This window comes from Capricornis sumatraensis, chromosome 1, assembly GCF_032405125.1.
Source record: "Capricornis sumatraensis isolate serow.1 chromosome 1, serow.2, whole genome shotgun sequence".
NCBI classification, from domain to species: Eukaryota; Metazoa; Chordata; class Mammalia; order Artiodactyla; family Bovidae; genus Capricornis; species Capricornis sumatraensis.
This window is the reverse complement of record NC_091069.1, coordinates 192,467,798-192,491,515: the sequence shown is the minus strand read 5'-3', so window position 1 is coordinate 192,491,515 and position 23,718 is coordinate 192,467,798. Positions and strand designations below refer to the sequence as shown.

The 23,718-nt window shown below is 40.0% G+C and overlaps 1 protein-coding gene across 4 annotated transcripts in view; it reads left to right on the top strand.

Annotated features, from left to right (window-relative positions):
- The first annotated feature begins 12,893 nt into the window (after positions 1 to 12,893).
- Positions 12,894 to 23,718, top strand: part of FXR1 (FMR1 autosomal homolog 1) — a 69,913-nt gene continuing 59,088 nt past the window's right edge. For all 4 annotated transcript variants that reach the window (XM_068979087.1, XM_068979078.1, XM_068979073.1 and 1 more), the window contains exons 1-2: positions 12,894 to 12,927; positions 13,038 to 13,127. In XM_068979087.1, the coding sequence (XP_068835188.1) occupies positions 13,077 to 13,127 (51 nt within the window). In that variant the 5' untranslated portion in view covers positions 12,894 to 12,927; positions 13,038 to 13,076. The remainder of the gene's footprint in view (positions 12,928 to 13,037; positions 13,128 to 23,718) is intronic.

The window sequence follows — 23,718 nt, the reverse complement described above, 5'->3', positions numbered from 1 at the left end:
CAGATCCCATAGGTTAAAGACTCAGTTCCATAAGTCTGCCCTCACTTCAGATGCCAGTCTCCAAGTCCAGCTGTGCTTCAGATCAGCCTGTGAACTGGAGATTCCAACAACCTCTTCCTCAAGTTTAATTCACTAGAGCAGCTCACAGAAACATTTACTTATGTTTACCAGTTTGCGAAACCTGTATTCAGGTCAAGAAGCAACAGTTAGAACCAGACATGGAACAACGAACTGGTTCAATATGGGGAAAAGTGTACATCAAGGCTATATATTGTCACCCTGCTTATTTAACTTATGTGCAAAGTACATCATGTGAGATGCCAGACTGTATGAAGAACAAGCTGGAATCAAGATTGTCTGGAGAAATATTAATAACCTCAGATATGCAGATGACACCACCCTAATGGCAGAAAGTGAAGAGGAACTAAAGAGCCTCTTGATGAAGGTCAAAGAAAAGAGTGAAAAGGCTGGCTTAAAACTCAAGATTCAAAAAACAAAGATCATGGCATCTGGTCTCATCACTTCATGGCAAATAGCTGGGGAAACAGTGGAAACAGTGAGAGACTTTATTTTGGGGGGCTCCAAAATCACTGCAGATGGTGACTGCAGACACGAAATTAAAAGATGCTTGCTCCTTGGAAGAAAAGCTATGACCAACGTAGACAGTGTATTAGAAAGCAGAGACATTACATTGCTGACAAAGGTCCGTCTAGTCAAAGCTATAGTTTTTCCAGTAGTCATGTACCGATGTGAGAGTTGGACCATGAGGAAGGCTGAGCACTGAAGAATGGATGCTTTTGAACTGTGGTGTTGGAGAAGACCCTTGAGAGTCCCTCGGACTGCAAGAAGATCAAACCAGTCCATCCTAAAGGAACTCAATCCTTAACATTCATTGGAACGACTGATGCTAAAGCCAAAGCTCTGATACTTTGGCCACCTGATGCAAAAAGCTGACTCATCAGAAAAGACCCCAATTCTGGGAAAGACTGAAGGCAGGAGAAAAAGAGGATGACAAAGGACAAGATGGTGGGATGGCATCACCAACTCAATTGACATGAGTTTGAGCAAGCACCGGGAGATGGTGAAGGACACGGAGGGAAGCCTGGCGTGCTGCATTCCATGGTGTTGCAAAGAGTCAGACATGACTGAACAACTGAACTACAACTAGTTTCTTTTAAAGGATATTACAGATGAATACCCACATGAAGAGGTTAAAAGTTCTTAGGGAAATAAGATGCTCCACCCTTCCAACAGATGGTATGTGTTCACCAAGCAGAATAATCATCAAATGTCCTTTTAGAACTGGACATGGAACAAAAGACTGGTTGCAAATAGGAAAAGAAGTATGTCAAGGCTGTGTATTGTCACTCTGCTTTTTTAACTCGTATGCAGAGTACATCCTGAGAAACGCTGGGCTGGAAGATGCACAAGCTGGAATCAAGATTGCCGGGAGAAATATCAATGACCTCAGATATGCAGATGACACCACCCTTATGGCAGAAAGTGAAGAGGAACTAAAAAGCCTCTTGATGAAAGTGATAGAAGAGAGTGAAAAAGTTGGCTTAAATCTCAACATTCAAAAAACGAAGATCATGGCATCTGGTCCCATCATTTCATGGCAAATAGATGGCGAAACAGTGGAAACAGTGTCAGACTTAATTTTTCTGGGCTCCAAAATCACTGCAGATGGTGACTGCAGCCATGAAATTAAAAGACGCTTACTCCTGGGAAGAAAAGTTATGACCAACCTAGATAGCATATTCAAAAGCAGAGACATTACTTTGTCAACAAAGGTCCGTCTAGTGAAGGCTATGATTTTTCCTGTGGTCATGTATGGATGCGAGAGTTGGACTGTGAGGAAGGCTGAGCGCCGAAGAATTGATGCTTTTGAAGTGTGGTGTTGGAGAAGACTCTTGAGAGTCCCTTGGACTGCAAGGAGATCCAACTAGTCCATTCTGAAGGAGATCAGCCCTGGGATTTCTTTGGAAGGAATGATGCTAAAGCTGAAACTCCAGTACCTTGGCCACCTCATGCGAAGAGTTGACTCATTGGAAAAGACTCTGATGCTGGGAGGGATTGGGGGCAGGAGGAGAAGGGGACGACAGAGGATGAGAGGGCTGGATGGCATCACTGATGGACGTGAGTCTGAGTGAACTCCGGGAGTTGGTGATGGACAGGGAGGCCTGGCGTGCTGTGATTCATGGGGTCGCAAAGAATCGGACACAACTGAGCAACTGAACTGACTGAACTAATTTCCAGCCTCCCTGTTTGTCCTTTTTCCTTCGCAGAGTTTGAGCTGGGGCTGAAAACCCTAACCCTCTGTGATTGTTCCTTGGTCTTTCTGGAAACCAGCCCTGTCCTGAGGCAATCTAGGAGGACCAACTTAAATCACCTCATTAGCCTATACTCTGGTGTTAAGTCTCCTTTTGAATAACCAAAGACATTCTCCCACCCCTCAAGCTGGAAGTCTTGACAGTAGTTGATGTGGTAGTCTTGAGTCAGAGGGCAGTCTGGATACAGATTCCTTCCTTTTGAGGAAACCTTGGTCTTTTAAGGCCTCAGTTCAGTTCAGTCGCTCAGTCATGTCCGACTCTTTGCAACCCCATGAATCGCAGCACGCCAGGCCTCCCTGTCCATCACCATCTCCTGGAGTTCACTCAGACTCACGTCCATCGAGTCCATGATGCCATCCAGCCCTCTCATCCTCTGTCGTCCACTTCTCCTCCTGCCCCCAATCCTTCCCAGCATCAGAGTCTTTTCCAATGAGTCAACTCTTCGCATGAGGTGGCCGAAGTACTGGACCTTCAGCTTTAGCATCATTCCTTCCAAAGAACACCCAGGGCTGATCTCCTTCAGAATGGATTGGTTGGATCTCCTTGCAGTCCAAGGGACACTCAAGAGTCTTCTCCAACACCACAGTTCAAAAGCATCAATTCTTTGGTGCTCAGCCTTCCTCATAGTCCAACTCTCACATCCATACATGACCACAGGAAAAACCATAGCCTTGACTAGACGGACCTTAGTAGGCAAAGTAATGTCTCTGCTTTTGAATATGCTATCTAGGTTGGTCGTAACTTTTCTTCCAAGGAGTAAGCATCTTTTAATTTCATGGCTGCAGTCACCATCTGCAGTGATTTTGGAGCCCCCCAAAATAAAGTCTGACACTGTTTCCACTGTTTCCCCATCTATTTCCCATGAAGTGATGGGACTGGATGCTATGATTTTAGTTTTCTGAATGTTGAGCTTTAAGCCAACTTTTTCACTCTCCTCTTTCACTTTCATCAAGAGGCTTTTTAGTTCCTCTTCACTTTCTGCCATTAGGGTGGTGTCATCTGCATATCTGAGGTCACTGATATTTCTCCCGGCAATCTTGATTCCAGCTTGTGTTTCTTCCGGTCCAGCGTTTCTCATGATGTATTCTACATATAAGTTAAATAAGCAGGGTGACAATATACAGCCTTGACATACTCCTTTTCCTATTTGCAACCAGTCTGTTGTTCCATGTCCAATTCTAACTACAGCTTCCTGACCTGCATACAGATTTCTCAAAGGCAGGTCAGCTGGTCTGGTATTCCCATCTCTTTCAGAATTTTCCACAGTTTATTGTGATCCACAGTCAAAGGCTTTGGCATAGTCAATAAGGCAGAAATAGATGTTTTTCTGGTACTCTCTTGATTTTTCGATGATCCAGAGGATGTTGGCTGTCAGGCAAGCCGAATGGCTCAGTGAGGTGCACAGCACCAGGGACCTGAGTCATGTTTCCTGTTAGCTGGAAAAAAACAGCATTCCTTGACCATATAGGGAAAAATTTCTATATGCGATAACATAAGGGAGGCAATGTATGCGCTCATCCTGCCTAGCCAATCATGTAACGCCAGCTACTCCTGTAACTGAGACAAAGAACTGCCTCTATATAAGCCGCCATACTCCTTTGTTCGGGGCTCTCGACTGATTCTCTGCGTCGGATGAGGCTTGAGCCTTAGCGCGCTAGAAATAAACTTCCCTTCTTGCTTTTGCATTACTGTGGTGGACTTGTTCACTCTGCAGTTGGATCGTAGATACGGGCTCGGAGCATAACACTGGCAATTTGATCTCTGGTTCCTCTGCCTTTTCTAAAACCAGCTTGAACATCAGGGAGTTCACGGTTCACGTATTGCTGAAGCCTGGCTTGGAGAATTTTGAGCATTACTTTACTAGCATGTGAGATGAGTTAAGGCCTCAGTGATGGAGAAGATCTACACACAGGAGGGAGGGTATGGTAGAATACATATTCTGACAGGAGAAATTCTGCTGCTTTAAAACTCTAAATCTGCGGTAATTTGTTTTCTATGAAGCAAGAGAAATATACAAATTTGAAATACCTTACCATATCCAAGTAAGGATCTTGGTGATTGATAATTTGATCATTTTTTTTGTGGGGGAGGATGTTACTTTATTTTAAAAATAACAATTTTAAGAAATTACAAAAGGTAGTATATGTACATAAAAGTAAAACATAATAAACCAATTCTCCCCCCTCCCACAAACACACTATTGTGCAGCTTATTTCTCTTAACAATATAGGTAAAAGATCTTTCCATCTTTGCAAATATAGATGTACTCTTTTCCTCAAAACTTCCCAAGCATTCTTGGTTCATAGCATTCTCAGTAACTCAGTACTCACTACACTGCCTAAATAAATACCTAATGATTATGTTATTAAGTAATAAGATGTCAGAACTTAGGAAGCATTTATGTCATAACAATTCAATACATAGGTGGAAAATAAAGTGTAAACTACTAGAAAAAATACTTTAACCTCATTCTTGAATAATCCAATTTCTTGCTAATGGGATATGCATCCACACTGGTCACTACACACCTCTCCTGGAATCAGAGTGGACATTGCCACCCTCATTTCCTGTTCTAAATTGATTTTTGCTTTATTGTTACAGGAATTGCTAAAAACTCATGTTTGAAAGATACAGAATCACCAAATGGAATGTAGCATGACTTAATACTGAAATTGAACTACCTTGAGATAGCAGTGTGCACAAAGTCCAACAGGTGTTAAACATTACTATGTTTACCCAAAAATGTAATGTATCTTCAGGCACCTCTGTGAATTCACTGTCATGTCCTGGTATCTGTTGTTGCACAATTTGGGAACTGTAACTCTATCCCATTCCTTTTAATGGGCGCATATTAATCAATTTTATGGATAAAGTTGTTTTAATTACTACTCTGTAAGGGTAAGCATAGGTTTTGCTGGCTTTTATTTCTTTTCCTCTTTCATTTATTCTTTTAATTGTTTTTGCGTGTTGCTTCCACTTGTGAAAATTCCTTATGAACAATATTGCAACCTTATTGAGTATATCTGTAGGATAAATTCTTACAAATTGAACTGCTGGCTTAAATGGTATCATTAATTTAAATGTTCATACTATTAAAAAATATGCCTCCAAAAATTGTTTCATCAGTTTACATATTTGTGTATCATCATGGCCATTTTCCAAATTGTTTTTAACACTAATTTCATGAAACTTTTAAACCTTTATCATTCAGAGAGGGGGAAAGTGGTATCTAAGTGATTTTTTTTTTATTATTTTTAAAAATTTCTCACATTTCTTTTCTCCTTGGCCACCCCACAGGGCTTGGATTTTAGTTTCAGGAGAAGGGATCAGACTGGAACCTCAGCAGTGAATAATGTTTTAATATATATTTCTTTGTTTATAGTTCTAGTTCTGAGCATTTTTACTATGTCCTTATTTATATTTAGTTTTATGTCAATTAAAAATTGTTTTTTGTCCATTTTTCTTTGGGATTATTTGTATTTCCATATGACTTACAGGAGATAACTGGGATTCGTTGGCTCTCTAGTAGTTAAGACGCTGAACTTTCACCGGTGGGGGCCCAGGTTCAATCTGGGTAGGGAACTAGGATCCCCTAAGAAAAGGCAAAAAATAAAAAATAAAAATCTTTGTTTAGTAAAGAGCTTAGTTGTTTTTTAGGGCTTTCTTGGTGGTTCAGATGGTAAAGAATCTGCCTGTAGTGCAGGAGACCCAGGTTTGATTCTTGGGTGGAGAAGATACCAATGGAGAAGGGAATGGATACCCACTCCATTATTCTTGCCTGGATAATTCCACGGACAGGGGAACCAGGTGAGCTACAGTCCATGGGGTAGCAGAGAGTCAGACACGACTGAGCAACTAACAGACTAACATACTTAGTGATTTTTACTCCTTGCTGCCTTTAACTTCGCTTAAGGTAAATTTTTTTTTTTTTCGTTTGAGAAGTTTTAAGTGTTTATGTATTCAAACTTACAATCTTTCCTCATTGGCTTCTGGGCATTTTGTAATGGCAGAGACAATTAAACAATAGTTTAAAGTTTATCCATGTTTACTTGTACTATTTTCATGATTTTGTTTGCACTTAAATCTTTATTCCAAATGGAATTAATTTTGAATTAAGTAATAAAGTAGGGATATGCATTTGTCAGATTAATTGCTAACTGCTATCTTAAATAACCTAAAATCTTTGTGGCATAACATTAAATTTTTTTTTGCTCATAGAGAGTCCGAACTAGGAAATAACAAATTTTATTTGGACTTCAAAAGGGCAATCCATATGCAGAGCTCATGATCTTAACTCTTTTTTTTTTTTTTAATTTTTTTTTAGTTAATTTTAAAATCTTTAATTCTTACATGTGTTCCCAAACATGAACCCCCCTCCCACCTCTCTCCCCATAACATCTCTGTGGGTCATCCCCATGAACCAGCCCCAAGCATGCTGTATCCTGCGTCAGACAAAGACTGGCGATTCAATTCTTATATGATAGTATACATGATAGAATGCCATTCTCCCAAATCATCCCACCCTCTCCCTCTCCCTCTGAGTCCAAAAGTCCGTTATACACCGCTGTGTCTTCAGTGGTCTTGCAATATAGTTTTTTGCTTTAAGTTCAACTTCACATTAGATTAGGGTCTAGGGTGGAGTGAAGCTCTGTTTCTGACTTGCAAAATGAGACTGGTATTGTTTCTTTCTTCCTTTATCTGGAATTGTCTATATCATATGGACTCTTCACAATATCAAGACAACTAAACTCAACAGTTTGGTTTAACATAATTTTTAAAATATTAATTCTTATACTCAATGTATGTTAGTATATTGTGATTAAAAAAATCAAAGATGCCTATGAAAAAAAGGTTAAAACATTTTAGATTATGATTCCTGAGTCATTCATTGCTGCTGCTGCTAAGTCACTTCAGTCGTGTCCAACTCTGTGCGACCCCAGAGACAGCAGCCCACCAGGCTCCCCTGTTCCTGGGATTCTCCAGGCAAGAACACTGGAGTGGGTTGCCATTTCCTTCTCCAATGCATGAAGGTGAAAAGTGAAAGTGAAGTCGCTCAGCCATGCCCGACTCTTAGTGACCCCATGGACTGCAGCCCACCAGGCTCCTCCATCGATGGGATTTTCCAGGCAAGAGTACTGGAGTGGGGTGTCATTGCCTTCTTTTGAGTCTTTCATTAGCTGTTTATAAAATAGGGCACAATTTGTTTTGGAAACTGTTGGTTAAAATATCAATATTTTAGACCCTCTAGATTTCTATATCCCAAGGAAGAAAAACTCCTATAATCTCAATTTAGTCAAGTTAAAATTATCTTCAAATGAATTACTTTGAGAAGATGTTAAATGATGATAGCATGTTCCCTTATCACATTTCACTGACAACTCAAACTAAATATAGTGCCACAAAATTGATCAAAATCTTAAGTTCTTTGTGTTCCAGTAGCTGTGTATACAAAGTTTATTTTTGAGGAACATTTTCCTATTTAATTTATATTTTTTAAAATTTAGAAATAGTACCACTTTTCGATATAGAAAACTTGTAAAACATAGAAAGCATGAAGAAAAATAATCATCTATAATGCAACTGCCTGAAGATACCACTGCTAACATTTTGGTAAACATCTATATACTTTTATGCAATATGTGTATATATTTTCTGTACAAACTGACTCCATATACAGTATTTGATAGTCTTCTTTTCATAGTTACATTGTAGACCTTTACTCGTATCAATAATATTTCTCTAAAATTTTATCTCTAATGGTTGTGGAATATTCATGTATAGTGTTTAAAAACAGAAAATACTTTTTTTTATGAGAATCAAGTGACACGCTCATTCAAAAAAATTCAGAAAATGCAAAAGAAAACAAAAATTGCAAAATTTATGTCAACCATAAGTCCTCTTCAGGAAATATGCAACAATTAATATCAACTTTTAAACCATATATGTGTATATGTGTATGTGGTTGTATTATATATATATGTATATGGGACTGGAAAAGGTTAGTTTTCATTCCAATCCCAAAGAAAGGCAATGCCAAAGAATGCTCAAACTACTGCAAAACTGCCCTCATCTCACACGCTAGTAAAGTAATGCTCAAAATTCTCTAAGCCAGGCTTCAGCAATATGTGAACTGAGAACTTCCAGATGTTCAAGCTGGTTTTAGAAAAGGCAGAGGTCCCAAAGATCAAATTGCCAACATTCGCTGGATCATGGAAAAAGCAAGAGTGTTCCAGAAAAACATCTATTTCTGCTTTATTGACTATGCCAAAGTCTTTGACTGTGTGGATCACAATAAACTGTGGAAAATTGAAAGAGATGGGAATATCAGACCACCTGACCTGCCTTTGAGAAATCTGTATGCAGGTCAGGAAGCAACAGTTAGAACTGGACATGGAACAACAGACTGGTTCCAAATAGGAAAAGAAGTATGTCAAGGCTGTATATTGTCACCCTGCTTATTTAACTGATATGCAGAGTACATCATGAGAAACTCTGGGCTGGATGAAGCACAAGCTGGAATCAAGATTGCCAGGAGAAATATCAATGACCTCAGATATGCAGATGACACCACCCTTATGGCAGAAAGTGAAGAAGAACTAAAGAGCCTCTTGATGAACGTGAAAGAGGAGAGTGAAAAAGTTGGCTTAAAGCTCAACATTCAGAAAACTAAAATCATGGCATCCGGTCCCATCATTCCTGGCAAATAGATGGGGAAACAGTGTCAGACTGTATTTTGGGGGGCTCCAAAATCACTGCAGATGGTGACTGCAGCCATGAAATTAAAAGACGCTTACTCCTTGGAAGGAAAGTTATGACCAACCTAGACAGCATATTGAAAAGCAGAGACATTACTTTGTCAACAAAGGTCCGTCTAGTCAAGGCTATGGTTTTTCCAGTAGTCATGTGTGGATGTGAGAGTTGGACTATAAAGAAAGCTGAGAGCCAAAGAATTGATGCTTTCGAACTGTGGTGTTGGAGAAGACTCTTGAGTCCCTTGGAATGTACGGAGATCCAACCAGTCCATCGTAAAGATCAGTCCTGAATATTCACTGGAAGGACTGATGTTGAAGCTGAAACTCCAATACTTAGGCCACCTGATACAAAGAGCTGACTCATTTGAAAAGACCCTGACTCTGGGAGAGACTGAAGGCAGGAGGAGAAGGGGATGACAGAGGATGAGATGGTTGGATGGCATCACCGACTCAATGGACATGGGTTTGGGTGGACTCCGGGAGTTGGTGATGGACAGGGAGGCCTGGCGTGCTGCGATTCATGGGGTTGCAAAAAATCGGACACGACTGAGTGACTGAACTGAATTGATATGAGTTTGTATATGTTCTGTGCCATGCTTTGTCGCTCAGTTGCGTCTGACTCTAACACCATGGACCACAGCCTGCCAGGCTCCTCTGTCCATGGGGAGTTTCCAGGCAAGAATACTGGAGTTGGTTGCCATGTTCTTCTCCAGGGGATCTTCCCAACCCAGGGATTGAACCCAAGTCTCCCATATATATATATATATATATGTACATATATATATATATATATATATACACACACACACACATACAGACACACACACACACGCATATGTATACACATACAGGGGGCTTCCCTGGTGGCTCAGTGGTAAAGAACCCATCTGCCAATGCAGGAGACATGGTTTTAGACAGAGGAGTCTCATGGGCTACAGTACATGGGGTCGCAAAAGAGTTGAAGATGACTTATGGATTAAACAACACAACAGTGCATTTGTTGTTGTTCAGTTGCTAAGTTGTGTCTGACTCTTTGCAACCTCATGGACTGCAGCACGCCAGACTTCCCTGTCCTGCACTAGCTCTTGGAGTTTGCTCAAATTCACGTCTACTGAGTCAATGATGCCATCCAACTATATTATTCTGTATGTCTCCCTTTTCCTCCTGCCCTCAATCTTTTCCAGCATCGGGGTCTTTTCCAGTGAGTTAGTTCTTTGCATCAGGTGGCCATATAGTGGAACTTCACCTTCAGTCCTTCCAAAGAATATTCAGGGTTGATTTCCTTTAGGATTGCCTGGTTTGATCTCCTTGCAGTCCAAGGGATTCTCAAGGGTCTTCACCAGCACCATCACCATATATATACACATCCACACATGAGCACATTCATTATTTAAAGGTGATTATGCTTGCTGTTTTGTGACTTTTCCTTTTTTAAAAATTTTACTTATTTCCCAGTTTTATTGAGATGTAAGTCTTTTCCTTTTAATAATGATTGTCTTTTCAAAATGATGAATACAGATCTATATCAAAATTTTAAAGCTTGTGTACTATTCCACTATGAACATAACATGCTGACAACAGAGTCATGATATGAGTTCTGGAAATGAAAGAGGTGTAACTTAAATTCCAGTTCTGCTAATTTAGATCTTATGTGATCTTAGATATATGACTGGTTGCTATAAATCTCTGTTGTTTAATGGAAGTCATAGTTCTATCTATTAATAGCAGGAGTTAGTGGAGACAGGTTGGGGGTGTCCAACCTCAAAATGTTTTTAGCATACAAGGCCTGAAGAGGAACAATCTTTACTCTTCAAAGTTCAAATAACTTGACTTTAGTCCAAATGGAAATTTCATAGCCCTACCCAAAGTGATTGACATTCAGGAACAAATGTGAAGGCCAAGGAAAGAAGAAGGAAGAAAAAAGGAAGAAAGTAGATTAGTGGTGTTTTGGGGATTGGGGTTGAAGGAGGAAACAGAACAGGCTCTGTCTGAAAGCAGGACTCCATCTTCAGCCGGACTGCGGACTTTGAACTATATGCCCAGTACCTACAAAAACGAAGTACCAGCTGGAAAACCAGGCCCCTAGAAGGCAGAGCCCCAGGGCTCTCCTTGCCTAAAAGAATACCCTAATTATCTGTGTAAGCGAATAGAATCATACGTTCTATTGTGCTTATTGGGGTATGACCATAAGCCTATTGATAATTGTCCACTGTTAACTACCTAGGCTTAAGGCATATGAATCACGGGTTAACTTTGATTGTATCTTTATTTTTCCTTTGTTCAGACTAGTTTCAGGGAACCTTACACACTTACGGTATAAAAGGTTTTCACAAAGACTGGTCGGGGCCCTTGGCTAAGAGACTCTGGCTTTCGCCTGCCGATGTAATAAACTGCACTCCACTATCTGCACTGTCCTTCTGAGTTTGTTTCCTGGAACGCATGGCTACAATAGGGTTAAATGGGGAATGTCAACAGATACGAGGGTTGTGTGGGGGGATGGTGAAAATGTTCTAAAATTGATTGCGGAGATGATTACACAATTATGTAAATGTACTAAAAACCATTAAATTGTACACCTTAAATGGATGAATTGTAAGGTAGGTGAATTACACTTCAATACAGCTGTGAGGGAAAAAGGAAATTAGGGTATTTTAATTCTGAAGGAACATAGCAAGATGATTATATAAAGTGTCATACACACATGAAGCCTTTAATAAATGGTGGCTGTTACTCATTGATGTATTAGCGTGCTTGTGTTTTCCTCACAATGATGAACATTTTAAAAAGAACATTCCGTCCATAGCAATATGGAGCCCTTAGTAATTCAGATGGAATTTTACGTACATTTTAAAGGACCCCCTTGCTCATAAAGGCCAGGGCTAGGCCCATGAGCATTTCCTTAAGAGCTAGTGTGCCGGCAAAGCATCCTTTTCTAGGGTTTTCCTGTCAAAACGGTAAAACAACACACAGAAAAGAATACTTCCAGTACTGTTTCCAAAGTCCTTGCTTTCGGAAAATGTTTCAGTATCGTTAAATATTCAAAGTATCTCCATTTTGAACACTTAATGGTATTGGTGTAGGTTCTGGTAGAAAAGCCATACAAATTGGTTCTGTTTTGATCCTGTGTGTGGAAGTTCCTACGCACTGCAGTAGGGGAAAAACGTGCTCTACAGCTCTATTGTTTTCATGATTACTTCTAACAATGGTATTACCTCCCGGGTTATGAATACATCTAACTTGAACTGGAAATACTTAGTTCAACTTTTTAAACAGTGGAATTGGTGATGGACAGAGAAGTCCGGCGTGCTGCAGTCCATGGGGTCGTAAAGAGTCGGACTGAACTGAACTGAAAGTGGTTAACAGGTGGGGAGAGGGCTGGACTGGGAGTCAGGAAGAAGCCACCAATATAACACTTTTTTTTTCCTAAGAAAGCGAGGCTACAAAATTTACAGCACATAGTATGTACATTTTTAGGTTCTCTCTTCCCCCTAAAGTTTGTGCCAGTGTGCAACTGAAGCCACCAAAGTTGCTTTTCACCAGATAAGAAAGCTACTCCAGGGCTTCCAGCATCTCAAGGAAGTTTCAGGGCAAGGTGCCGAGCCTGCCGGAACGCAGATGCGTGGGGCAAGCTGTGCCGGGGCAGTTCACTCCCGGGCAGCAGGAGGCCCCGACCGGCTGGGGCGGGCAAGCACCCGGCGCTTAGGGGCGGAGACGTAGGGCGGGTCACTAAAGGTCGGGCGATTGTGTCGGGAGGCGAAGCGGGCGTTGGCGACGGCGGGCGGAGCTGGGGGGGAATGATGTAAGGCGCGGAGGGATCCCTCTGGGAGAGCCGGAGCTGCACGGTGAGACCCCCAGGGGTGTGGGGCGGGGGATTCCAGTCCCGCCCTGTTTTCCCCGCCCCTCCCCCCGCCTCCTTCACGCCCCTCCCCCCTCCTCCCCTCTGGTTGGAAAGTTTCTAGAATCTCTTCCCAGCGGCCTTTGCGGTTCCAACATGGCGGAGCTGACGGTGGAGGTTCGCGGCTCCAACGGGGCTTTCTACAAGGTACCGACCCTTTTGCTGCTTTGTTGGCTCTTCTGGGGGCTCGGGCCGGTTTGGGGGAGGGTTGGTGGTTCAACATAGTGGCGTTTGGGGTCGAAAAAGGCAGCCAGGACAAAGCCTGAGGCCACTGGGTTCATCGCTTCTCCCCCCTCCACCCGCGGTTTAACGGTCTCGGGGGCCCGGGCTCCGTTATATTTTGAAACAACACGTCGGACAGTTCTTGCGTATTCCTACTTACGAACCTTTTTCTTGGATGCTAGTGTGGCCGTTCGCTGGCCGGTGAGGAGAAGCCGAGTGGCCGCAGGAAGCTTCCTGGGAGCAGGCCCGAGCGCCGAGAGGTGGGGGGAGTCGTGAAAAGGAGGTGGTGGGATTGTTTGGTCACAGCCACTCCCCCGCCCCTCGAACTGGGCCGAGCGAGAGCGCCTCGGCCCGCGGCTACGACCCCTCCCCACCCCCTTGGGGGGTGCCTTGCGGAATCTTAGGAATTCACCTTTGTACTAGGGTTTTGGGTTTATAAACTTCAATGTCTGAAGAGAGAGCGAGTGCAGAATTGAAGATTAGGATCGAAGAGAAAACTAGAAAACCTTGAAATGTGGCGGGTAGAAATATTTTATTTTTTGCCTGGGAAATTGGGCGGCGCCTTAGCCCCTCTATTACGGAAGAAAAGGCGAGAGAGTTCTAGGCTTTAAGATTTAAAATGTGAGATAGATTAAGAAGACACAGGTGGGGAGGTAACTAGTTTGTCTTTCAGTTATCCAGTGTTTTTGGAGGGTGTTGATTACCCCCCCCCCCCCCGCAACACACACACGTATTTTGAAGGTGCATTATTGTGGGATCGAGTCTGGAAAACGGAAGAGGAATTCGAGAGTAGAGGAATTTATTAGGGGCTTCCAGTGTAGGGGCCACTTAATTGAAAATGAAATCCTTACAAAGTTTAGTCTTGCCATTATAACAGTCCCTTTTCCCGATTCTCCCTTTCTCCCAAAGTAATGCCGCGATGTTACAAGATCAATACAAAAATCTCCCCAGCTGTTGTCTGTCAGTCAGTCTTACTAAGCCAGCATCTCAAATGTTTGAGAGTCCTGGCTATTTTTATGAAGGGCCTTCTCCTAATACAGGAGTAGTATTGTGAGTACGCAGAATGTATTCTGAGTTTAGTTTCAGCGTACCTCGTATCTCCCACGGAATTTTCTCTTACTTGGTGGTCGTAATTCCTATTTTTAGCGTTTTCCTTTTCTAGTTTACTAATTAGCTGTGTGAAATTGGTTTAGCTGTCACGTGGTTATAGCGTAGTAGAGAATCACTGTTGGCGTCTAAAGGATCTCTTTAAGCTTTTTACAAGTTTAAATCTCCTTAGGTGGTTAACATAAAGTGAAAAGTGACTAGTGGAAAGGAGTCCTAATTAGTGAATAGTTCCATTATCAGTCTAGGTTAACAACTTTTTGTCATACAAAAGCCCTGAGTAAAATTTGAGTAGGTACAAATCATTAGCCTGTTCTAATGGTTGCCTTCTTTGAAAGACTGCAGAAAACATTTGTGGCACTGCACAAAGAGTGGGCTTATCATACTTTACTGTCAAAGGTAGATAAGGTTCATCATTTTTGCTTTATTCTCACTATTCGGCTGTTGAATTCTTGTGTAGTGGAGATACGCATTTTTTCCTGGCATATCGAAACACAGGTAAGATTGTTTTGCTTTAACAAATTATTTTCAGCATGTCGATGATAGATGATACAACACCATTTCTTTTTATGCAAGTATATTTTATGTTCATCTGCTAAACGTTTACGTTTTTAAAAAAAATTTTAAAGGTTCAATAATATCGTCAGTTTGCAAGTTTTAGTAAAGATTGTTTACCATCTTACGTTGGTTTTGCATAGTTTTTTTTCTTTTTTCTTGCTTTTGTCCTTGTTTTGCAACTGTAGTTTATCGATGATACTTATCCGTACTCTACAAAATCTGCTTGATTCTTAGACTTTTTGAGTCCATTACACCTATTTTGTTTACATGTAGTAAGGTGGTTCTTTGGCAGAGGTTGGGAAGGACCCTAGCCACATTTGAATCTGCTGAGGTAGCACTTAAATGTTTTGAATTTTATGTCCTGCAATAATCGACTTGTACTCTGTGGAAGCTATGGTCCTCAGAACTCTGGAAGAGTAAAGATGATGAAGTGGAAGGAGCCCTACATTTGAAGTTAAATAGGAATTCTGGGTCTCTACATACTTCAGCTTATTTAAGGTTATCTAGCAATGCACTGTTGACCAAATATTCCTGGTCCTATATTGTTTTGTGTAAAATAAGATGTTTGAAGTAGTTCAGTAGTTTGTAATATTTTTATCCCATGAAACTGTCCACTTGGAAAAAACTGGCTTACTGCATAAGCGCATTATTAATTGTAGCTTCATGAATTTTTTTAGATTAATTTGCCTATAGTAAAATGCATCGTTTCAAAAACATCTTTTTTTGACGATTATGTAAGCTTTGATAAATGCTAACAGTTGTGTAATCACTACCAATAGGGTAAAGGGATAGAATAATTCCACATCCCCTAAATTTCTATCTTGTCCCCTTGTAGTCATCCTCTCTCCTCACCCCTGGAACCTAGTCTGGTTTCTGTCCCCATAGTTTTCCCTAAACATAGAATCATACAGAATACTGTTTTGAGTTTGGGTTCTTTAGTTTAACGTGGAAGTAATTTTACGTATTTTTTTCAAATTTAAAAAGTAATACATGGTCAGTGAGGGATTTTAGAAACTATCAGAAAAAGCTAGAATAATAGTTAACATTTTGGTGTTTTTTTCTTTCAGCGGTGGTTTTCAATATACTGGTGGTTCTGATTTTCCTCTTATTTTTCCCCCTTTGCCCTGCCCTCCCACCACACACTTGACTGTGAATGTGAATTACCATTCAAGAGTTTCAAAGTCATGGGGTTAGTGGCCAGTATCATCATGCTTGAGGCAGTGCTCTGTAGAGATTGATTAAAGGTTTTTACTGGAACTGAAACTTCATTTCAGAAAGTAGTTGGAACCAGTGAAAAGCTGAAGATGGAATCTAAAATAGGATAGTTTTTTTCCCCTCCCCTAAATATTTACACAAATACTTTGTTTTGCATCCTGCTCTTTTTACTTAAGAACAGTAGATCTGTGATTGTCAAAGAGATAAAAACTTAACTCTTGTTTGAAGCTAGGTAACTATAGGGATTGGAAAAATGGGAAATACGGTAATTAATTACTTGATAGGGGATGTAATTTTATATACAAACTTGTTTTTATAGCCTTTATCTGGAGTGCAGCATCATAGGGTTTATACTGCTGTGCCATTTAAGATGCATTTATTATTATTTATCTTTTTAAAGCTTTCAGATAGAATTTACATTCTCTGATAGTATTGACAGTATATTTATGGAATTGTGTAACCATTACCACAGTCTCTTTTTAGAACATTTTCGTTAACCCCTCAAAAAGCCTTGTACCCATTTGGAGTCATTAAAATGCTTTTTAACTGATGTATATGATTTTAAGCTTTGTAATAGCACTGCAACTTGCATAGCCGTGGGCAGAATATAATTTTAAATAGAAGTTGAAAGTAAGTCACTCAGTTTCTGGCACTTGGAGAGGAGTTTCCATGGTATTCCATGGAAATGTGTGGTCTCTAAGATGGCTGAAGGAATTTTCAGTTCTTCTCTTTAGAAGATAGAATTACTTTTAAAGCTCTGTAATTTCAGCTTTTGACTATGTAATTGATCAACTACAAAACATTTTAAAGTACCATGATATTTCCAAAATTTGCTTTTTGTTTTAGCTTAATATTGAAATTTGAGAGTAATTAAATTATACAACGGATTTATTATTGCTAAGGATGATGGCCAGTAGACTTATAGTAAAAGAGTTGTATTTTGAAAATGTGCTTACTCTTCAAAGTTACATAGAAGATGGTTGATTTCTTTGTGGAGATTAGTAATTGAGAAGAAGGTTGCTGTGTTATGTTATGGACACTATTAGGTTAACATAGTTTAAGATATTTTGAAGCTAGTTTTAGTTGTACATGTTTTAAAATGAAGTTTTTTAAATGTAAAAGAACTAGCATTTAATTAAGTGAAAAGACCACTTAATTTTTAAAAATTAATTTTCCCATGAAGTTTTGTTTTTGTATTACAAGAACAATGTGTAATTAATGAAAAATCTGAAAACACAAAAGCAAAAAAGAAAGCCTTGATCTTCCGTATCTAGAGACAATGTCAAGACCTTGGCTTTACTTACAGAAAACATTTTTCCATATTTTTTTCTATACGTCATCATATATTTGTGGGTATTGTGTAAGTAAAATAATAATTTACTATTGCTTATTACTATTGTCCATTAACCCTTGTACTGCAAGGAGATCCAACCAGTCCATTCTAAAGGAGATCAGTCCTGGGTGTTCTTTGGAAGGACTGATGCTAAAGCTGAAACTCCAGTATTTTGGCCACCTGATGTGAAGAGTTGACTCATTGGAAAAGACTCTGATGCTGATGCTGGGAGGGATTGGGGACTGGAGGAGAAGGGGACGACAGAGGATGAGATGGCTGGATGGCATCACCGACTCGATGGACATGAGCTTGGATGAACTCCGGGAGTTGGTGAAGGACAGGGAGGCCTGGTGTGCTGCAGTTCATGGGGTTACAAAGAGTCAGACACGACTGAGCGACTGAACTGAGTAGTAGTAGTAATGTTGCTCAGTCGTGTCCAACTCTTTTTGACCCCATGAACTAGTCCACCAGGCTCCTCTGTCTCCAGGGATTTCCCAGGCAAGAATACTGGAATGGGTAGCCATTCTCTTCTCCAGGGTCTTCCCTACCCAGGGATTGAACCCTGGTCTCCTGCATTGCAGTCTTTACAGTCTGAGCCATTAGGGAATCGCTATTGTTCTTTGTTGTTGTTCAGTCTGCTCAATCGTGTCCAATCTTTGTGACCCCATGGACTGCAGCATGCCAGCCTTCCCATCCTTCAAGGAGTTTCCCTGTTTTTCAAGGAGTTTGCTCAAACTTGCATCCATTGAGTCTGCACTGCCATCCAACCATGTCGTCCTCTGTCATCCTTTTTTCCTGCCTTCTATCTTTTCCCATCAGGGTCTTTTTACAGTGAGTTGGCTCTTTGAATCAGGTGGCCAGAGTATTGGAGCTTGAGCTTCAGCATCAGTCCTTCCCATGAATATTCAGTGTTGATTTCTTTTAGGATTGACTGGTTTGATCTCTTTGCTGTCCAGGGGACTCTCAAGAGTCTTCCTGCACTCTGCCTTTTTTATTTCCCAGCTCTCACATCTGTACATGGCTACAGGAAAAACCATAGCTTTGACTATACGAACAAAGTAATGTCCGTTACTTACTGTGTATTCTTTGAGGCTTATACGTTTTGACTGGATAATAATTCAGGAACTGAGTTCTCTACCACAGTGTTAAGGATGTAGCAAAGTTGCTTTTTTGTAGTTGAACTGCAGTATACTTTCTATGACTGACCCCTAAATCTTGTACTGGCTAGTTGTGTGGCCTTAGATTTTCCATCAGCAGTATGAGGCACTTGGATTTTTTTTTTTCACAGTTCATCAAGTGGTGGAATCTACTACGTCCTTAGTTCACTGAGGTTCTATCTAGCTCTAACAACAGCAGCAATTTATTGAGCACTTGTGGCTCAGACAGTAAAGAATGTGCCTGCAGTGCTGGAGACCCAGGTTCAGTCCCTGGGTTGGGAAAAGCCCCTGGAGGAGGGCATGGCAACACACTCCAGTATTCTTACCTAGAGAATTTCATGGATAGAAGAGCCTGGCAGGCTACAGTTCATGGGGTTGTAAAGAGTCTGGCAAGACTGGGCTTTTTTCAGACTGTCATTCTGTGCAGGTACTTTACCTGAATTTATCTTATTTACTCCTCTCAATCACAGTGAAAGAGATGGTGTTACCCCAGTTAAGGAAACTGAGGCTAAGTGAATCTATCCATAAAATGAATAGGCTGATTCAAGATTCAGATTGATGTTCCTGACTCCCAGAGAGCCTGATGTCTTTAGCCATTATACGATTTTTAAGTATGAATATATGGCTTACCAAATTATTGTTAAATTATAAATTTTTCTGGTGAATACAGTGGGAGTCAAGAGGACTGAATTGGGAGGATTCTTGGAGAAATGATTTGAACTATGTCTTAATATTACAAAAATCTGCCCTTTCCAATCTAGTAACCACTATCCATGGGGCCGAAATGTAGTCTGAACTGAGATGTGCTTTAATTGGAAAAGTCATACTAATATGAAAAAAAGGAATGCAAGACTCCCGTGTGTGTGTGCTGAGTTGCTTCAGTCTTGTCTGACACTGCGACCCCATGGACTGCAGCCTGCCAGGCTCTTCTGTCCATGGGATTCTCCAGGCAAGAGTGCTGGAGTGGGTTGCCATGTCCTCCTCCAGGGGATTATCCCAACCCAAGGACTGAACCTGCATCTCTTTTTCTCTCCTGTATTGGCAGGCAGATTCTTTACCACTTGCACCACCTGGAACTCCATAGTTTTAAAATTACATTACATTTGAAATAACCATTTTACTTAAATGTACTTAGAAGTTTGAAAACTAGATGATGGCTCAGATTATAATTTATGCTGGATAGTTATGATTTATACATCCTCAGTTGTTAGCTTTATATTATTGGTTATGTTAGGTATTTGGGGAAATGTTTGAAATGCTTATATATATATATAATGAAACTTCCTCTTCAAATTTTGTGAAGATGTGGCACCTTTTGGTGATATTCACATGGTAGTTATCAAAGGCTTGAAAAAATTCTTTGGAAAATGTTTAGTTAATAGTAGTAAGTTCTGTTTTGATGTTTGTATGAAGTTTTCTTGAACCAAATCTTCATAAAGAATAGCTTGAACAAAACAAAATTAAGCAATGCAAAGCATTACTTCTGTTAACCTGAACATTTATATTTATATGTACAGTAGTCTCTTCAGTTTATTTTTCCTGACATTAAAGAGGCTCGAGAAGCCATGACAAATTGAACCAAAATTAAATCTACGTTAAATATCAGTTGTTATAACTTGTCTTCCATATTCTGGCCTCAGCACTTTTTGCTTAGGTTTTTGGGGAGCGTAAATAGAGGTCTCCCCCACTGATAACTGATATTTATAGTTATTGTTGACAAAGCTACATGGCATTCCCTGTCAGTATTTCTTAAGAATCAGAAATTTCATCTTTCAGATTCTTGTCTTTGTGCCTTTCCTATTCTGTTAATTAATAGTAGTAAAACAACTTCTTGGCAGTCCAGTGATTAAGATGCCGCTCTACCAGTGCAAGGGGCAGGGGTTTGATTCCTGGACCAGAAACTAAGATTCCCATAGGCTGCACAGCACTGCCCGCCACCTCCCCCAGAATAAAACTTCTTTCTTGATTCATTGCTTTTTGCCTTAATAGTTTTTTAGGTTATTTTCAAGCCATGTTTTCTAGTGACTTGATATATATATAAATAGTATGTTAGTAAACTGTCAGTAAGTATTTGTTGAATGAACAAATGAATCAGTCGTTCTTGGTTTCTGGACACTGACTTGTTAATCTTTATATAAATACAATGAAAAGAAAGTGAAAGTGAAGTCGTGTCCGACTCTTTGCGACCTCATGGACTGTAGCCTACCAGGCTTCTCTGTCCATGGGATTTTTCAGGCAAGAATACTGGAGTGGGTTGCCATTTCCTTCTCCAGGAGATCTTCCTGACCCAGGGATTGAACTTGGGTCTCCTGCATTGTAGGCAAATGCTTTACCGTCTGAGCCACCAGGGAAGTCCATAAACAAAATATATACAAAACTAACTTCATTATTTCTGAGTTTTGTTTCAAACTAAACTTAAAAAAAATTTTTTTAATGCATTGATTCAAGTTAAGATACTGTCTCAGAACTTACGAAGTGAAGTGTTAGTTGCTCAGTTGTGTCAAAGTCTTTGCAACCCCATGGACTGGGGCTCACCAGGCTTTTCTGTCTGTGGAAGTGGGTTGCCATTTCCTTCTCCAGGAGATCTTCCCAACCAAGGGATTGAACCCTGGTCTCCTGCATTGCAGGCAGACTTTACTGTGTGAGCCAACAGGGAAAATACAGGACTAAAGTGAACTTCAACTCTTGGCAAAAAGAAAGTCATTATAGTTTAGTGTGGCCATTTGAAACCTGCAAGTCTTTCCATTTCAGAAACTGTTGGATATTATGAACTTGTGAAATTAATAAGCCTAAACATTACTAGTATGTGAGTATTAGTAGATATTTATGTATTTTTATGAAATCCTCACATTTTCATTGCCATTTTTCATTCGGAACAGTTAAATTAACAGTTAAACAGTTCTAATGGATGATGAAGGCTTGCTTTACGTAATTTTTTTCCTTAATAGAACCTGATGCATAATGATGCAGTAATTTCTGTAATGCATAATGTAATTAGTAAATTTGTGAACTTTATTTATAGCGCATGTGTCCGTTGATTTGTAGATATTGTTCATGTTCAGTAGCAAAGTTGTGTCTAACTCTTTGCAAACCCATGGATTATAGTATGTCAGGCTTTGTCCTCTGCTATCTCCTGGAGTTTGCTCAGATTTATGTCCATTTAGTTGGCGATGCTGTCTAACCATCTCATCATCTGCTCCCTTCTCATGTTGCCTTCAATCTTTCCCAGCATCAGGGTCTTTTCCAGTGAGCTGTTTGTGGCAGGTGGCCAAAGTACTGCAGGTTCAGCTTTAACATCAGTCCTTGCAGTGAATATTCAGGGTTGATGTCTTTTAGGATTGACTGGTTTGATCTCCTTGAAGTCCAGAGGACTCTCAAGAGTCTTCTCCAGCACCAATTTGAAAGCATCAATTGAAAGCATCAATTCTTCCGCTCTCAGTCTTCTTTGTGGTCCAAGTCACACATCCATACAGGACTACTGGAAAAACCATAGTTTTAACAGTACTGATCGTTATTGGCAAAGTGATGTCTCTGCTTTTTAATACACTGTTTGTCAAAGCTTGTAGATCCTTTAAACAAAAGTATATTGTTTGAAGTTAAGAAAATTTTGATTGCAATTGCACTCTTGAATGTGCTTGTTACTGGGATCAAATTACAACTCAGATCTTTTAGGTGTTGTATGTAAACATTAAACACAAGTTTATTATCTAGAATGTGGATTTGAGGTCTCTAGAGATGGAATAATTGAAAAGAGGTGGGGTGTGGTTATGTATATATATGTGCTGTCTGGAAAAAGTGCTGACTGACAGTATTAAAGCTATATCTCAACTCTTTAAAGAGATTTATATATGCATATGCAAATATGTAGTTTCATTGAGCATATACAGACTTGTTTTATTATAATTAAATCCCCCCCTCCCACCCCTGCCCTGCACATTTGGATTCCCTTCACTCTATCTGTCCATCCACAATCCATCATTTAGGTAGCCTGTTCATAGCCAAGTAGACATCATGCCAGATTTTTTTTCACACTCCTAGAATGTAATAGATACAAATTCAGATAAAATTGTAGCTGTTTCTCAGCACTGCTCTATAAAAATAGGATAATCTAATGTCTTGGCCACTTTCTCTGGGAATGTAGTTTATTTTTTAATGGTTACATGTTTCACATAATTACCATGAAATTCAGCCATCGGTAGTTAATAAACACTTTGTTTCAAACATACATGCCACCCTGTGTATGCTTTCATTGGATAGGTTTCAAAGAGTAATAAGATAGCTTGATGGAAGGGAGATTTATCAGTTAACTATAATAAATGTTAACAGATTACACTCCAAAAGGCTTTTTTTTTAGTATTTTCTCAGTCAGTGAATCCCAGCCTTTCTACATCCTTGCCAGAAATAGACTTTATTATAATCTTTCATTTTTGCCAGTTTATTGGGTGTAAAGGGTTATTTGATTGCAACTTTGATTTGCAAATCCCTGCTTGTGAATTTTAATGTATGCTGGCCATTTGGATTTGCTTTTCCATAAATTGCTTGTTTTTCTCCCTTTTATTTCTGGGATATCCTTTTTCACTTTTTGAGATTCCTAGGATTCATTGTCCCCAAGAAAAAAATGCAGAAAAGCAAAATGACTGTCTGAGGAGGCCTTACAAATACCTGTGAAAGAGAAGAGAAGCGAAAAGCAAGGGAGAAAAGGAAAGAAATACCCATTTGAATGCAGAGTTCCAAAGAATAGCAAGGAGAGAGAAAGCCTTCCTCAGTGATCAGTGCAAAGAAATAGAGGGAAAGACTAGAGATTTCTTCAAGAAAATTAGAGATACCAAGGGAACATTTCATGCAAAGATGGGCTTAGTAAAGGACAGAAATGGTATGGACCTAACAGAAGCAGAAGATATTAAGAAGAGGTGGCAAGAATACACAGAAGAACTGTACAAAAAAGATCTTCACGACCCAGATAATGGCCAGACATCCTGGAATGTCAAGTCAAAGGGGCCTTAGGAAGCATCACTACGAACAAAGCTAGTGGAGGTGATGGAATTCCAGTTGATCTATTTGAAATCCTGAAAGATGATGCTGTGAAAGTGCTGCACTCAATATGCCAGCAAATTTGGAAAACTCAGCAGTGGCCACAGTACTGGGAAAG